Source organism: Chlamydotis macqueenii, chromosome 8 (assembly GCF_036417535.1).
Source record: "Chlamydotis macqueenii isolate bChlMac1 chromosome 8, bChlMac1.mat, whole genome shotgun sequence".
NCBI classification, from domain to species: Eukaryota; Metazoa; Chordata; class Aves; order Otidiformes; family Otididae; genus Chlamydotis; species Chlamydotis macqueenii.
The window spans coordinates 19,205,752-19,223,198 of NC_141563.1; the positions used below are offsets into that span (position 1 = coordinate 19,205,752).

At 39.3% G+C, this 17,447-nt stretch overlaps 1 protein-coding gene across 3 annotated transcripts in view; it reads left to right on the forward strand.

Annotated features, from left to right (window-relative positions):
- Window positions 1-17,447, forward strand: part of ARHGAP29 (Rho GTPase activating protein 29) — a 51,407-nt gene that overhangs the window by 15,486 nt on the left and 18,474 nt on the right. For 2 of the 3 annotated variants that reach the window (XM_010121808.2, XM_086753610.1), the window contains exons 2-4: window positions 6,507-6,650; window positions 15,817-15,913; window positions 16,275-16,347. In XM_010121808.2, the coding sequence (XP_010120110.2) occupies window positions 6,507-6,650; window positions 15,817-15,913; window positions 16,275-16,347 (314 nt within the window). Of the gene's footprint in view, window positions 1-6,506; window positions 6,651-13,577; window positions 13,782-15,816; window positions 15,914-16,274; window positions 16,348-17,447 lie in introns of those variants that run through there. The other variant, XM_086753611.1, reaches the window with a different exon arrangement.

Genomic DNA, 17,447 nt, shown 5'->3' on the forward strand with positions numbered 1-17,447 from the left:
CTTTTAGCCAAGATGTTGGTCTTGCAGATTGAAATGTTGGTTACTCAAACTTTTTCCTCTGAATCCTTCCAAGATTGAAAGCTGTGAGGAGCTGACTGCTCGTGTTCTGCAAGGTGGAACTTTAATAACAAGTTCTGGATCCACGTATTGCAGATATTGTTTCCTAGTTCTTGCCACCACCCTGCAAGACTCTTCTGTCTGTCTTCTCCCTTTCTCCTGAAAGAGAGATGTGAAGCAATACTTAAAACCAGAATTGAGGCTTCTGTATTTCAGTGGAAGTAAACGGGCAGCTGAAGTACACACTCCTCAGCTGATCCCAAGAGAGCAGCTATTTAAAAAGGGAGTTCTCAAAATGGAGACTAGAACTAGCAAGGGTGATGGGTAGTTTCTGCCACTGGCTATGGCCCGACGGCTTTGTACACAACTGGCATTTAAGTGTTCTCATCCAGTTGCACGTGTTCATCCAAACAGAAGTAACATCCGTAGAGTGAGTTCATAGTAGACACTTACCAAAGGCAAGACACTTAACCATGTTCATGAGGGTAGATGGAGAAACTATTTGTACAAAAATACAAGTTACCTTGTTTACAGTAGATTTTCACAAGAAGTGAGATGAGTTTTTATATATTTCCCCGCATAGTCAAAAGACTTGTTTATGTGTATAAGCTTGTGGCTGTGGAGAGTGTGCATAGCAGGTTGTTCCACGCTGATAGTATCTTTCACTGTGTGTAACAGTCTTGAAAGCTATTTAATGCATGAAGTAAATAGTCACATCCTTCTACTTGTATAAAGCTTCTTATGGAAAGCAGGACCTTATTAGATGGTGTGGACTAGAATATTTGCTTTGAAAGCCTCATATGTAATTTGACCTCAAGAATTTTTCACAGGTGTGTTACCTTTGGCTTGGTTTATCTAGTTGGATGCCCTGTCTTTTTCACCAGTGTGACCAGCTTCAGTTCTAAACAAACTTTTAGCCATGGCAAAACAAAAGTTGTATTAGTGGTTCCCCTTCTGTTATGACTGGTAGAAATTGGATAGTAGAGGGAGTGTCTGCTACTGTGCGAAATGTTAATGTTCTGCTACTGTTAATGTTCTAGGTGGAGAAGCAGTAAGCAGAATGGTGTGTGTATCTTCTGTATGCGTCTGAACAGCAATGTAGGATGTGCAGTGGCTGTGGAGGGGGAAAAACTCTGTTACGCTGTATTTAACTTGTCCTGGCAAACATTTGTTGAAACAAACAGCTTCAGAAATGTTTGGGCCAACAAAAAATTAGGTCAGACAAAAGAATACCAGCCAACTGACACAGCAGTGCCTTTCCTAACTGCACGCATTGTGACCAGCCCTGACTTGGCAGGGAGAGTGACTGGCATTGCAGATGAGCAAGTTTTGTTTTGCATGAACAGAATCCATAGCTGTAAGGCTATTACAGCTTGTTAATATTTACTAAACAAAGGCTTCCTGATGAGAAATACCAAAAATTAGAAAACAGGTAGCTTGTGCTGTTTTTACATTAAAGATGGATGAGTGGTTATAAAATGTGGTGACTGAAACCATTGAGTGGGATGCTAATAACAACAGTGTGCTACTGAGATGGCTTGGCTGACACTGACAGTCTTCCCAGCTGCATTATTATATCCTTCTTGTGCATTAGGTTTCATAGAGTCATAGAATAGTTTGGGTTGGAAGGGACGTTTAAAGGTCATCTGGTCTGACTCTCCTGCAAGGAGCAGGGACATCTCCAACCGGAGCAGGTTGCTCAGAGCCCCATCCAGCCTGGCCTTGAATGTTTCCAGGGATGGGGCATCCACCACCTCTTTGGGAACCTGTTCCAGTGCTTCCCCACTCTTATCATAAATTTTTTTTTTCCTTATATCTGGTCTAAATCTACCCTCTTTTAGTTAAAAACCATTATCCCTCGTCCTATCACAACAGGCCCTACTGAACAGCCTCTCCCCATCTTTCTTGTAGGCCCCCTTGAGGTACTGGAAGACTGCCATCAGGTCTCCCTGGAGCCTCCTCTTCTCCAGGCTGAACAGCCCCAACTCTCTCAGCCTGTCCTCATAGGAGAGGTGCTCCAGCCCTCTCATTATTTTTGATACAGTTTGGAAGAGCTTGTTTTCAGCTGATGTGAAAGACAGTTTAAACCTCAATGAAAGAAGATTTGCAGATAGGCTACTAAGCTCTCCCTGAGCCTCCCCCCCCGCCCCAGTTTTGAGCTCTAATTTTTTTTTTTTTTTTTTCTGGGGGGTAGAGGGCTGACTTTCTTGCAGGACACTTGAGGAGACTGGTTACCTAAGTAAACAGCTGAACTCGCATGCCCAGAGAGGTCCTCTGTGCTGCAAGATCACCAGCAGTCGCAGTCCTCTGGTCCCAAGTATTAACTAGTCTTCTACAATATTGCAATTTGTGTTATCAAGCTTGAGAAAGATTTTTTTTTTTTTTTTTTTTTTTTTTTTTTTTTTTTTTTTTTTACCCAATATAGCATCCATTGGTGGAGGAATTTCCTACTTGACTTCATGTAGATAAATGAACATGTACAGTGATACAAGGAACAGAAAAAAACTGAAAGTAAATATTCATTTTTATGACTGCTTAAGTCAGATTGAATTGCTGCAGGAACTTGTTGGAGACGCATTTCCTCACGCATTCTTTCCACAGTAAATGGCATTTGCTCTGCTGTTGATTTGGTATTTTAGCCGTTCTCGGACTCCTTAGTGTTAAAATTGTGTTTCTATTAATCTGGTGTATTTGGATTGTTTTACTACCTGAGATTTATAAATCTGTCCTGAGCAGGAAATCTCATTTTTAGTATCTGTTTGATGAGTGTCAGTTGCTGAATGCAGTGTAGTTGTGGTTCCTAATGGCTTCTGCTCCCACCCCTCCCCAAGCACCACTTGTGTCACAGACCTTTTGTCTTCTGAAGGCACAGAAACAATGTTTCAGATGTTTTGTAAACAAATAATACAGTGATGGAATACAAAGAAATCTCAGTTGGGTGTAGCCAGACCTTTGCTTTTGAGAGTACAAATAACTAATCTCATGCTTGAATGCCTTTTTTTTTTTTTTTTTTTTTTTAGTGATAGTGTTCTCCTGGATGGTATGATAAACATCTAATTCAACTCAGCAGTTGTTTTCAACTTGCATTTCCCTTTGAAGCTTACTGCTTCTGTTTCAGACTTAGAGGCTTGTGTCCCTTTTTTTTTTCTCCCTCTCTCTCTCTTCTCTTCCCACTTATTTTGCTCCCCCCCCCCCAATTCTGTTGATCTGGTAAGATATCAAATCTTAACACTAAGAAACTGCATTTTGGCAGCAGATATACTTTAATTAGTCTTCTGTATTTTATTGTCCCCCCCTTGAGCTAACTTGTAGGGAGCCTTGAGTGGCTGTTGTATCTTGAAATGGCAAGCCTGCAGTTGTAGGTCCCATTGAACTCCCCAGCATAATTAATGCAATTTGTCGTATGCCTGTGATGCATTCCTTCCTGAGGACTTTCAGACTGGGAGTAATCTGTAGATTGGTGTGGCTGCTTTCCTGCCTTGTTTTTCCTCCTCTGCTCGTTAGGGGTCCAAAAGTCTACCCACCATGTTGCCAAAAGGACCTGGTTAAGGGACATGTGCATGGGTATTCCTGATCACATTATTAGGAACTCTCTTCTTTCCAGCCACAAGTGGACATCTGTGCATCAGAAGACAGGGACGCTTTCATCTCGGCTAGGCAAGAGATACCATTCTGGTCAAATGGTGCACTTTTGCAGACCATCTCTAGTTGACCACAATATTTATGTCCTTCATGGGAGTACTGCATATATTCTTGTTAGACAGAGGCAGCTGATGGGGAAGGTTTGTGGCACATAGCCCTCAAATGCCTCCATAAAAGCCTCTCTGTCCCAGTCCTGCCAATGTAAATAATCAGTCCAAATGAAGGATTGTGGAATATTTGTCCGCCTCTGGAGGTTTGTAAGAAGAGATGAGACACTACCTCCTCCTTAAGTATTTCAAAACTTAAGTCTATACACTAGATATGTTTCTTGATGAACTAATGGGAATTACCTTGAACTAATATCCCGTTTCCTGAAAATACCATGTTACTATACTTTTTAGATCCTCTGAACTCTTTCTGTTTAGAGGAGTTCTTGAGCTGTTGTAGGTTACATTGTTTGTTTTAGAACAATGCTTAGTAGTTCAGAAGACTAAAGAGTGGAGTAGTTGAGTGAAACGAAGTTGTGGAGGCAGGTTCAAAAGAAATTAAATGAATTCAAAGACAGCAGGTCTGTAAGCAGTTACTGAACTGCATAGGAACGACTGTGGTGCAGCAGTTGTGGGTGCTGGGGGACTGGACTGCAGAAAGCAGCCGGTCTTGTCTAGTCTCCTACGCAGCATCGCCGCCGCTGTGTAAGGCACAGGCTAGCTGGACCCATGACCTAACTGGGTAAGGCATTTATTGTCTCATTAGTAACTCAAAGGGAAACTCAGAAGAGCTCGTCCAGTCTCTTCTTGTTTCCATGTGAACTTCTTGTGTCAGTGCTGTGTTTTGGCAAGAAATTCCACGGATCTCTTACAGGAAGAATCACCCTTTTCTGTTTTGAATCTGGCTCCTGCTTGCTCTGTTCAGTCATCTGAAGTGTGTTACATTTAACTGAAAGAGATTGGTAAGCAGTTGATTCTACCCACTATTTTAATGCCTTTCATTATTTTTATATTATTTAATATCCCCTATATGTAATCTCTTACCCAAGCTTCCAACTTCCACTATTGGTCTTGGCATGGAAACTGCTTTAAACTTGGATTGCTTTCCCCATTAAGTTCCAAACTCTGAACTATCAACTGCCTTTAGGTCAATGTGTATTTGTCAAACTACCTCTGCTACTCGTGTGTATGTACTGAATCATAGCTACGTTTAGTACCAGCCTCTTGACGTTTTTTTTTGCCTTTGCTGTGTTTGAGTCCTCAGTTAAAAACCATTAAATATACATGTACATTAAGATAAAGCCACAACTGGGTTTTGTTAATAAATTACATAGCGCTTTCTTAATTTACTGCTGTGTAAGATGGGTTTTCCTAGACTTCTGTGTGTCCTGTTAAGCATACAGAATTTCCTACTCCCCTCTAGCAGGAAAAAACATGCAAAGTGCCAGTGAATGGTAGATAAAGTTTTTGCCTTAGTCTACTTCCTGAGTCAAGGTTTTTCCTTTGACTATGTGTAAGCTAGTCTGAGTTTGAAAAAAAAAAAAAAAAACAACCCTGACATCTGGGGAGATTAAGCCGAGTGGTCCTTAGAAGGCTTACTTTTGCACTTGATACAATCGCCTGTAATTTTTATCTAGTTCCCCCATCTACCCACCTGACAGTAGTGATATACTGTTCTCACGTGTCATGTTGTACTTTGTTGATTCCTCAGAAGAATTAGAAAAACTTAGGTGCCTTTAGCTCAAATATAATATCTTATAGCTGGAACAAAATGGCTCAGATTTGAAACTGTTCTGTGAGTAATGCTGGATCAATTTGCACTATACTGTAATTGTCTGTATTGACCTATTTGTTATCATGGCCACAGACAACACAGAATTGCCATTCTTTTTTGCTCGGTGGGGAAGTGAGTCAGCTTGTATTAGATCCTCTTTTTCTTTTTCATAAGCTAGACTTTCCTGAATTTGAAAGCTTTTTACCACAACTTGCAACGCAGCACTCTAGTGCATGTGAAACTTTAATTCCGTGCACCAGCACCTCTTCTGTAACAGAACGGAAGCGCTTGTGGTTTAACCTGTGCCATGTATGCAACAAGAACTATTTTATAAAAAAATAAGGCGAGGGGTGGGGATTTAGTAGGGGCAGATGGCGAGAGACATATGCTGTAAAAACCATTGCCCTATATGTGTGCTTGTTTGAGAATTTTTCTGGGTTAGGCCTAATTCTACAAAATAATTTAAGTGTTCAACTTCTTTGTCAGGACTGGCATGCTTAAAGACAGACCTTTGTAGATCTAGGCTTGTGTACTAGAGATGTTTAAGATTTGGCTGACACTTGAGTTGAAAGCCAGCCAATGTTTGCCAGAAATCTTTGTTTAATTCTTGGAATATACAGAAATGGTGTTGAATTTGTATCAGGTGAAGAAATATCTAATGAGCAATCCAAATCTGGTTTTGTTTATATTCTTTTTTTAATATATGCAATTATCAAAATGGTGGTTGATGAAATGACATGAGAAAAAGAAGATAGATAGTTTAATGCAGAAAACTTTTAGGGTATTCCTAGAGAGTCTTTTTCTTAAGTACAATTGCTTGACTTCTGGGGAGCAATGTGTTTATTTGTAAACAGCATACAACATTGCAAGTAAACTGTTGGCAAATGCTAGTATAACTTTTTTTTTAATGATTTCTTTGTTCTAAGCAGGCCTAGCTTCCATATGCCCTAGATTTCAGTGCAGCTGAATACCTTCAAAGTAGTTTGTAATGTGACTGTGAGTTAATTCACTGTTTTAATGTAGTTTTTCCTTTACTTTTTTTTCAGAAAATCAAGATGGCCTGCATCAGGTAGTACACGAACGCCTGGGGGAGTTGCTGCGTGTTTTAAAAGCAGTGATAAATAAACATCAGACTCTAAACTCAGTTGACATTCTTAGTGCTGCAGGAACAGTTATTGCAAAAGTAAAAGGTAAGGAATTTACTACTCTGGCTTGGAGTTATAGATTCTATGTATACAGAAGAAACAGGGATTTTTTTTTTTAACAGTAATACTTTAACACTTGTTTAAAAATACCTTCTATAAGTCAAAAGTAATATTGAGTAGCTTGTTCTCCTGCTGATGTAATAAAATTCTGCTTTTAGGAGGCTAGCTGCAAACCCATACCGAATTCCAAAGCACAAGCTTTTGTTCTCGAGCTTTTCTTACCTGTGTATCACAGAATAATATCACAGAATGATAAACCTTACATTTATCTACTTAGAGATTTGCCAAAAATCTTTGCTTAATTCTATGAATTTGTAAGGATGGTGTTGTTTTTGTATGAAGTGAAGAAATATTTAAATGAACAATCCAAATCTGAATGGCCTGACACTTGTGGATTCCACAAACATCATAAGCATGGTAACAGCAGATGTCAATGCACGCATGTATGTTAATACTTTCTGTTGTGGGCCTTTGCTGCTGCAGTTCTCTGTGTGTCAGATCAATGCAAATGGTGAAGCACGCAGTTACTCCAACTCTGTAAACTGTAGCTGCTTCTCCTCTGTGTAGCCTTTGACTGCAGATCTTCCTGCTATGGAATAAATCCAGTATATTACTGTGGAACCAGTACGGTTTTTTTAATATGTGGCATGGAGAATGCTTTGAGTGGGGTTAAATCTCCACCTCTTGCCTGTGTTAAATCATGTGGAACATCTTCCTTCAGAGACACATTTAGTTTTTTCTCCTTGTTCTAGGGTTTTTCCCCTTGTTTCCTAATTATCTTAGTACGTCTGAACATACACTGCTGACTCAGTAAAGTAGCAATATCAGTTAAAATGCTAACATGTTTAGCTGTCTGATTCCTATATCTTAGATTCTTCCAAGCTTCTTAGGGATCATTCATATTGATAGATAGTTTTGCTAGATAGTTTGATCTTGGCAGGTACTAGCAGCCCACTTAGCATTTTCTTCCTGCTGCATGTAGTTTCCTGTAGGTCTGTCCCTGGTATTTGAAATGGCCACAGGATTATAACTCCACAACTTGTGAACTTGCTTTAGAGAATTGCACATAGCAGTAGGAATGCAGAGCTGTTTGTATTGTTGATCTCAGGAGGAGTTAAGTACATGTGTACAATGGTAATCAGATATTTATCCATGAGAATGGGTTAAATGTTTAGTGAACCTATTTCTGCATCAACCTTACATGAGCTGTTTCCATGCTTAAGTGTTACAGTAAGATTACTGTGTGTCTTCCATTCCCCCCTAATTTCAGTGGACACAGGACAATGTTCAACTGCTTTTTCTTAAATTAAAGAAATGTTGAGGAGAACTGACTTAAGTCAAATCACATCAACCTTTGCTAAATCGTATTTCCAAAAACTATTGCAATAATAGTTACCCTCTCTGGACTAAATAGCTTAGCAAGGTTGTTCTTCATGTGCAATACCTCAAATTGCTCACTGTCTGTACTGACCAAGTTTACCATAGCAGAGTAAAGCAGTAGAATTACTTTGCTTGTCTCACATGGTGACATTGTTGATGGATTCCATAATTATGTTGACCTTTTTGTCAATTTTTGTGTTTGATTTAAAGTCTGTGATAAGTCCAAGGTCACTCTCTGTAGTTCTAGTGCTGAACCAGTTTTCCAGATCTGGATTTCTACCCTTCTTCTTCTGAAGTGGAGAATTAAGCACTTTGAATTACATAATACATTCCTCCAGAGTACTTGCAGCCTTCTGAACTTGATACTATACATATTTTTTTATCTTCTTGGTGCACACTGTTCCATCAGACTGTTTCAATAGCACCGAACCCTAGGCAGATGCACTGGTTTCATACATTCTCTTACATGCATCTGTTTCTGCCTGATTTGATGATTAGCTGTTCTTTGAATAGTTAATTAGGATTAGTTCATTTCTCTTGACAGCAAGCAGATGACTTTATTACTAAGCTTTTTTTTTGGCAATACAGATATGCATAAATACTTGTTAGCTTTACCCCTAAACAGATTTTTAGTTCATATAATTAATATGTTTACACTTGAAATAAACTAACTACTAATATTTTGCTTGTGTTGTAGAGTTCACTCACTGTTGATATATTGTTTATAAGTAGCTACAGTCATGGAGGGATTGCAGTATTTTATATACGGAAATAAGAACTACTACTAGGAAAGCACTGTGCATGTTGTATAATTACAGAATTTTGAAAGTAACTGCACTCTATTGTTCTAAGAATGCCACTTGAAACAAAAGCGGTACAGTCATGTCTCCCAGTTTTCTGTCCAACGTGTTCAAATGGAACAAGTTGTAAGACTGTACTTCAGGTACATCTGAAAAGTCTGTCTTCAGCCATAGCTCACTCGAACTATCTTAAATATGATTTTGTATGTTGAGAAACCTCTCAAAGAAAAAGGCATGAAAGGAGTTGATTTTATTATGGTAACAGTCTTTGTCCTTGAGCTGGAACTGCGCTCAAGTTTTGACTTTTTTCCCCGCTGTTGGTTACATTACTCTGTGAATAATTTTCTCATGGGCAATGGTTTGACAGTGCTGAGAATCTGTCAGCTTTAAGAATCCTGCTACAGGATCCAAAGTACTGTGGCGATATGATGTGCAGCGCTGATCTGATACACGTGTGTTCTTCCAGCATGAATAAATAAATAGTGTTTTCTGGTGGAATAAAATAATATGGTGTGCAATTGCTGTTCATAGCATTCTCACTGATTTCTCATTTCTCAGATAGTTATTCACTTGTCTCATAAGCAGTATACATTCTGGACCTAGAATGGAGAGGCTGGTGCAAACTGTCTGGTTATTCTTTGGTTAAAGCAAATAGAGACTTGCTCTGTGGCAAAGCATCATTCCTGTGATCCGGCACTGCGTTACCTGGCCTTCTCTTGTTCCCAGGTTAATTGCAAGGAAAGGGAGCTCCGAATCACACTAAAGAAGGCGGTCTCAGTCAGTCCTGCCTCAATATTTGTAGCCTTTGATACAAATAAGTACTTTCATATGGAGACGTTGCTAATACTGTTTGCTAATGTACTAATACCATGCTATTTGCTCAGCCGTGTATTGTATTCCACATGTGTCTGGAGATGAAAACAGGGAGTTACAGGGCTTCAGCCTTTCAGCCTGGTACTTCAGTCCTGCTTCTCTGAGAACAGCAAAACCTTTGCTGGATGAAAACAGCCTACCTCCCCCAGTACAACCTGTGGTAAACGTGAAGGTGGTTTGTCTCTCTCTTCAGCACCTGTTCAGTTTTTACAGCTGGTTTTTCTGTGAGGATCATACTGCTCCATGTTTGTATTCAAACCGAAGTGTACGACTGCTGGAACTGAGAAAGCTGAAGTAAAAATACAGCGTGTGGTGAACTGTAAGCATATCAGACTTCAAGTTTGCTTACAGTGGCCTGTCAGTAACACATGCATTCACAGGTTTTCAGCTGTGGTTATTTCGCTAGAAGTAATGTAACTTTTGAATAAACAGGAAGCTACAAGAAGGAGGAGCTGGTAGGACAGAACCAGTATCCTTTTTCCTCTGTCTTCCCAGGCTGTGTTAAAGCAACATTATGAAAATTAATCTGACTCATCTGTTTCTTGTCATTGGAGGACAGAACTATAAAAAGACGTGGAAGCGCTTTGTATCTGTAGTTAGATTTATGACTAGGAAGAAGATTAACCTGGCATGGAAAATTTCTGATGTTTGTTTAGGAGAGGATGAAATAGAAACAAGCTGTGATTTGCGTGGTGGTTTGTTGGTTTTTTTTTCCTCCCTTCAGAAATAGAAGCATAGCTGGTTTAGGTTCTAGAAAGACCTTTTTGAATCTCTTCATAATACCAGGGTTTCAAACCTACTTTGTATTTGGAACTTCACACAGGAGGCAAATGGTTATTTTAACAAATGACTGCCTTTTCTCTTAAAGAAATCAGTTACAGTAACTTTGGAACCAGTGACTGTCAGTGACTTGGGCTTGTAAACTATTCTCATAAGTGGGACAGATTTCACTGTGAATGTCATGTCCAATGCAGACAGACCACCCCCTTTAAATTACTGCAAATAGGAATGATCTGAATGCTAGCAAAAATTAGAGTGCTTGTCCCCCTTCTTTTAAGCCTGTCAGCCATTTCTGAGGTCCTTCAGCAGGAATGATACGAACGTGCTTGTAGTTCTGCTTTGGATGCCTATTGGACAGACTGAAGGAAAAACTAGCTATAGCGTGTTATCTTAATCTTCATACAGACAATGATGTTTGGCAAAACAGATAATGTCAGACTTTTACCATTTTAGACTGAGGTTGCAGGAAAATGTAAGGGGGGAAAAACCTTGATTTCTCTGGTTATATTTTGGACATAACGTGGTTCACTGGGCCTTTTAGCTTGGACTCTGCTACTCCTCTATACTTAGTCGAGACACCTCACTTGATCTGGAAGAATTGAGACTTACTGAAGTCTTTTGCCTGGACCCTGTTTATCCTGCTATTTCTGGAAGTCACTTCCCAGTCTGGCACACCATCATAGTCATAGTTGTTATTTTCCCACTTAGTGTTTTTGAATAGTTGATGGCCACAGAGCACATGGTTCTCCTGATCCCATGCAGAATTCAAATTTATACTGTTCTTTTGCTCTAAATTGCACCTTTTAACTTAACTGAATCACTAGAATGAATGCAGACTGGTGGTAAAGCTGAAAATTGCACTTGTGTTATAGAAATTCCTGTTTAGGTATGCTTTTTTTTTTCCTAATAGTTCTGCATTGAAGTTAAATAGCTCTAGCAAGGTGAAGTAATTTCAGTTTGTTGTATCCATGATGTAAATTCAGAGCAAAGTTTATTGTGAAGGGAATAGGAAACAGTTCCTCAAACTTGTCTTGTTGGCATCCAGCTAAAGTTGGGAAAGCTGCCAAACTTGGTAGTAACTACAGGCTGGTGAAATTATACAGCACAGAATTATAAGTAGAGTGGTGGGGCCTGGACAGCCTGCTGATCCTCTCTAGCTGTGAGATCCCGAGAATACTCTTCTGCCTCTTTCCAGTCTGCATATTACTACTCTTCACTCGGTTTCCTCCTACCTTTTTTTTTTTCCCCACACGTTTTTAAAGATAAATACAGGCTGGGTGGAGAATGGATTGACAGCAGCCCTGAGGAGAAGGATTTGGGGATACTGGTGGATGAGAAGCTCAACACGAGCCGGCAATGTGTGCTTGCAGCCCAGAAAGCCAACCACATCCTGGGCTGCATCAGAAGTGTGGCCAGCAGGTCAAGGGAGGTGAATCTGCCCCTCTATTTCAGTCTGGTGAGAACCCACCTGGAGTACTGCATCCAGCTCTGGAGCCCCCAACATAAGAAGGATGTGGACCTGTTGGAGAGAGTCCAGAGGAGGCCACGAAGATAAGAGGGCTGGAGCACCTCTCCTACGAGGACAGGCTGAGAGAGTTGGAGCTGTTGAGCCTGGAGAAGAGGAAGCTCCAGGGAGACCTGATAGCGGCCTCCCAGTACCTAAAGGGAGCTTATAAGTAAGGTGGGCAGAAACTCTTTAGCAGGGCCTGTTGTGATAGGATGAGGGGTAATGGTTTTAAAACAGAGGGAGGTAGATGCAGACTGGATATAAGGAATTTTTTTTTTTTTTTTTTACAATGAGAGTGTTGAAACACTGGAACAGGTTGCCCAGAGAGGTGGTGGATGCCCCATCCCTGGAAACATTCAAGGCCAGGTTGGACCGGGCTCTGAGCAACCTGATCTGATTGGAGATGTCCCTGCTCCTTGCAAGGGGGTTGGACTGGATGGCCTCTAAAGGTCCCTTCCAACCCAAACCATTCTGTGATTCGATTCCAACAAGTCAGCCAGTTGTTTACTGCTTAAAAGTCAGCTAGTAAAGTGTGGACTGAAGATGTATTCCTGTGTAAGGAAAAAGATGATGGTGTTACCATATCTATTAGGTATGAGAAAATTGACCTATAAAGAATAAATTCTGCAAGCTGATGTGGTTTAGTCTTGTCCAGGCTCTGCAGAAGCTGGCAATGCAGCTTTGCTGCTGCCACTCCTGCATGTGTCTATGGGGAGGGGGAAGAAGGAAGCAAGTGAACTCCTGCAAACTGTGGCATGGCTGTGTCCCCTGTGCTGCCTTGATTTGACTGGAAGGAGACAAGAGAGCATGGCAGAAGCTAGTGTGCTCTGCTGTGGTCGCTGTGAGCTGTCTAAGCAGCATCATTTAAAGGCCTTGGCTGCGCTTTGGTCTTGACACCTGACAGTCTCTTCTTCATAGTTTCAGTAGCGATGCTCAGATGTCTGCAGGCGCTGCTTCAGCTTCTACAATTCCAACTTACAAAACTTCCATGGCAGTTGCTAGTTCCCCAGTGTGTTCTCTGCTTGATTCAGAAAGCTTTTAATGGCTTGACCCAAGAGTTGAAACTTTGCAGTGTTTTGCAGCGTTTTGATGAGGTTACCAAACTCATCTCAGTGTGAAGACAGCTTTGCTAGCTTTGGAAATATAGATCCACTTTAATGCAAGCTAGGGTTGCAATTTACCTACTGGATGCCAGATTTTATTGTATTGCTTTCATATGATTTTTTAAAGTTCATTATGTGGCATCTGAAGTCTTACTTAAAAGCGTTGTTAAGTTGTATGCTTGCTTTGAAACTGTAGAACTATAGATAGATAGCTGTCATTTCCAGACATGGAAAGATTACTATAGTTCATTGTTGTCAGTAGCTATTGTGTGCAGTCAGGATGTCCTGGGGAAAGAGCGTGCAAGGTTTGAAGTTGATGTTAAGTACATCAGCATTCCAGTGGTAGTAAGCTAGAAGAAAGCTGTTTGTATTCCACTGACTTACGAAGAGCTTGGACTAACTTTTTTTGGGAGAAGTGGTAATTCTGAAAAATTTGAGATTGGTTATTCCATTTGTGATGAATTCTGAAAAGAAAGGATTTTTTTTTTTTTTTTTTTTTTTTGTATATAACATGTAAAGCTTAACAAAACTCTTCCTGGAACAGGAAGGCAGAGTGAAACAGGCAGTATTTCTTTAGGGAGAGGCTGTCTCTATTGATGTCTTGTTAGCAAAGTGAAAGAAGTGCTCTTTCTCTGAAGACAGTGCAGTGAATGGATATACGAATGCTTCACTGGTAAGTGCTCTGCATGTATAGACAGTTTTTGTTAATTCCTCTTAGTTTTGAAACAGTTTGTGTTTCATGCTGGCACTCAAATGATTTTTCCAGTCATTAGTGACTGTTAATCAATAGATCTTGTCATAACTGTTGCTGTTTAATGGTTTGGAATGCAAAGTTTAGATTTATAAGCAGTGTTATCTCTGGAAACCTGAGGTTTTCAACTACCCTGAATTTAAAAAAAAATTAACAAATCCACTGCTATTTACAGAACTGTTAAAAAATTATCATCTGTGGAGTGTTATTGAGTCTCATTTCAAACAAAGGTGCCAGAGGCGTTTTTCTAATGTAATTACGAAGCGTCAAAGAATTAAGAGGTAGGAAAAGCCGTAATCTAGCAGTGAAACGTGACAACAGAGACTGTTAATATTTTTACAATATGTGTTGGGGTTTTAATGCTGTAGGCTTATTACGATATTCTTCTGAATCTGCAAGTAATTGTGAAAATAGCCCATGAGAAGAATGCATATTTTTAATAATAACTTTGTATAAAATAGTTGTTATAAAAATGTTGATCAGGCCTGTTGGTGTGCTGTGTAAAAAGGAATGGATTCAGCTGTGTTAATTTACTGGTTAAAAACTTTTCCTTTCACAAAGGAAATCTAATGGGGGAGCAGATTACTGTACTTTGTTTGTTAGTGTTTAGGCACCTGGCAGGAAGTTTGAATACTTTTTAAGATTAAAGTCTGTTACTTTAATTTGCTAAGAAAATATGTATAGAATAGGCAACATTTTAATGTGATTTAATTCATGCTACTTCTAGAAATTGTTGTGGTATATTATTTCCATACTTGTACTTCACATGTGATGAGGATACATAAATTAACATTGTCACAGCACTTGCAAAAAAGGATGTCCTATTGCAGTATCTCTGAAACAGATGGTTGTAAGTGTAACTTAGGCATCCAGATAATTAAGAATATTGCATTGCTTAAAAAAAAAATAAGCTTTTTCAAAGTAAATAATGATTTGAAATGGTCACTTCTCCCAATGTGAAACTGGGAAAACTTACATCTAGGGGGCTCAGGTTCAGCTCAAAGGAGTGCACTCGACTTCTCTACAGAAAATTTCCGAATCACCAAGGAGTTAAGTTGGAAACAGACGAAAATGGTTGTGCTTTTTATCTTCTCCTTTCTCCCTCTTCCCCCTTGTCCACTAGTTGTTAACAGAGGCTCTGGATGAATCATTCTTCTTGTCTCATTATTCCAGTTTGTTATGGAAGTATCTTAAAGGCTCAGTGTTGAGCGCTTAAATACTGATCTTGATCACCAGTTTGAATCATCTAGTTTGTCCAGGAATGCTCCCTTTCCTGTTTTGGAACAACAGTAGTTATGCTGAGATTCTTCTCCACTTTGAACAGACAAAACTGAGGGGCTTTTTGCAGACGATGGAGCTAATAATTGAAGAGTTTGCAATGGGCTCTACCTTTTGATAGCTTTCTGTTTGTCTGTACTCAAGCCAATAATCCTGTGTTCTGGATACATACACAGGATTGTATACAGTTGGAGCTGTGTTCTGGATACATACACAGGATTGTATACAGTTGGAGGGAGCACCCCCGTAAACTACTGCTCCTGTTATGATTTCTGAAATTTCTACCCAGAAAAAAAAATAGTTTTGCAAAGATTTGACTGCATTTGTGAGCTGTTCTGTGGAGTTGCTGCTGCCGTGTGATTTGACTCTTCTAGTGAATGACTGTTTTTCTCTTCCCCTCGCATTACTGTCATGTTCCCACACAAAGCTTCTGAAAGGGAAGACATAGGAAGTGAAGGAGTAATCTGATTTCATTGTGGGAAGCATCTGGATTGTCTTAATTTCTTTCCTTTAGTGCTTACTTTCTTGCTAATATCTTTTAAAACTATATTTTTTCAATTGTTCTGAAAAGTATAGTGTTGCATGTTCTGTAGGCGACTGTGTATGAAATTTGCCTTTATGCCTAGTAAACTTCATGGACTCCACCTCTCACCTTTTGGTTTTCATTTTTTTTCCTAAGCGGTGAACTTCAAAGAAGTTAATGAAGAAAATAAGAGAGAACTCTTCAGTGAAATATTTTCTTCCATTGAAACGTTGGCATTCACCTTTGGAAACGTGTAAGTGGGAATCCAGAAGGTTTTTAAAGAGCTTGCTGGAGCTAAATCAAATTAAGACTAAACAATAACAAAAAAAGCCTTTAGTTTTATTTTGTACAAATATTAGCTGATAAACTAATACAAAGTAACCACATGCAGAACAGTTTTACTGCTTTGAGTGTGTTTTTGTGGTTTTTTCTTAACAAGGAAAACAATGATGGTATAGAAATTGCAGGGAAGATAAGACTACTTACTAAATACTGTTTTGCAGAACTTTCAAAGTATATTAGAAACGCTATCTGAATTTTTGTTCTCGGTGATCTGAAATTGCTTGGTCTGAGGTAAAGTAATGAAATAACACAATTCTTTGTTTTTCTGACAGCGTTTCAGACTTCCTTATGGGAGATGTAGACAATGGCTCGTCATTGGGACTTCCTGTATCTCGGAGAAGTCGGGTAGGCTAAACACGTTCTCTTGGAGTGTGGAATTACATCTTTTAAAGGGGATTTTAATTTCCACTGAAACTCGGTACTTCATGGGGCTGAGACACTTGGAGTCTTCCAAGTGTTAAAACGAGATTAAACCCATGAAAAAATGCATTCAAGGTTTCAGATACTTGAATGTATTGTCTGTTCTAAATGCCAGTGATGACTCAATGGGGCTAGCACTCAAATACGTAAATGTAACCTGCTGTAGTCGTATTTGAGATTTTTAAATTGGTTAAGTGAAAAGAACTAAATACTTTAAGATACTTGAATGATTTGCATGCTGGAGTAGCTAGAATAGACCTGTTAAACCTAGAAGCTAAAGGTTTAGTGACCTCTTTTTGGCTTTTAAAGATGAATATTCATTACAAAATAACCTCTTCTTCTTGCAGAGCCCAGTTTCAACAACAGTTCACTAAGAGAACTGAAATAGCACTGTCAACTTATAGGTAGTTAAAGAAAACCATTAGTGTTTTTAAACTCCTCTTTAAACACTTTGAAGGTGAGAGTAAAAAAAATGGTCAGTACCAAATACTGGTTTGAATTTTTGTGTATCTAGAAGCAAACTTTCAAGTAAATTAAGTTAAATTAAAAGTTACATGCAAGGAAAATGCAGTTCATAATTGGCGTGTATGACAAGCTAAGTTGTAGCAAGTAAAAATTTTAGGTTGTGGGGTTTTTTGTAAAGGCTTAATTGAAACGTACTTAAGGCTTAGCATTCCTTCATACGGGCTTGATCATAGCAATGCTATGAAGCTACAGCTGAGTAGTCATCTTTTAAAATTTTCACTATGTTTGATAACACATAAGAGAAAGATGGATGATCACTGAAGTTCTACTTCTGTAGCTGCTACAAAACTCATGTTTGCAAACAACATGGAGAGAAAGGAGGCTACTTGGAAAACTGGTTCCAGGGACTTTGAATCAGAGGATTAGGCTGCTGATAGAAAGTATGAAATAAAATAGCACAGAAGCCAGCATCTCATTTAACTTAAATGAGATTCTTTGAACAAGTACTATTTCTGCTAATCTGTTCAGCAGCAGAAGGAAGGTGCTGAATTTGCCAGTGT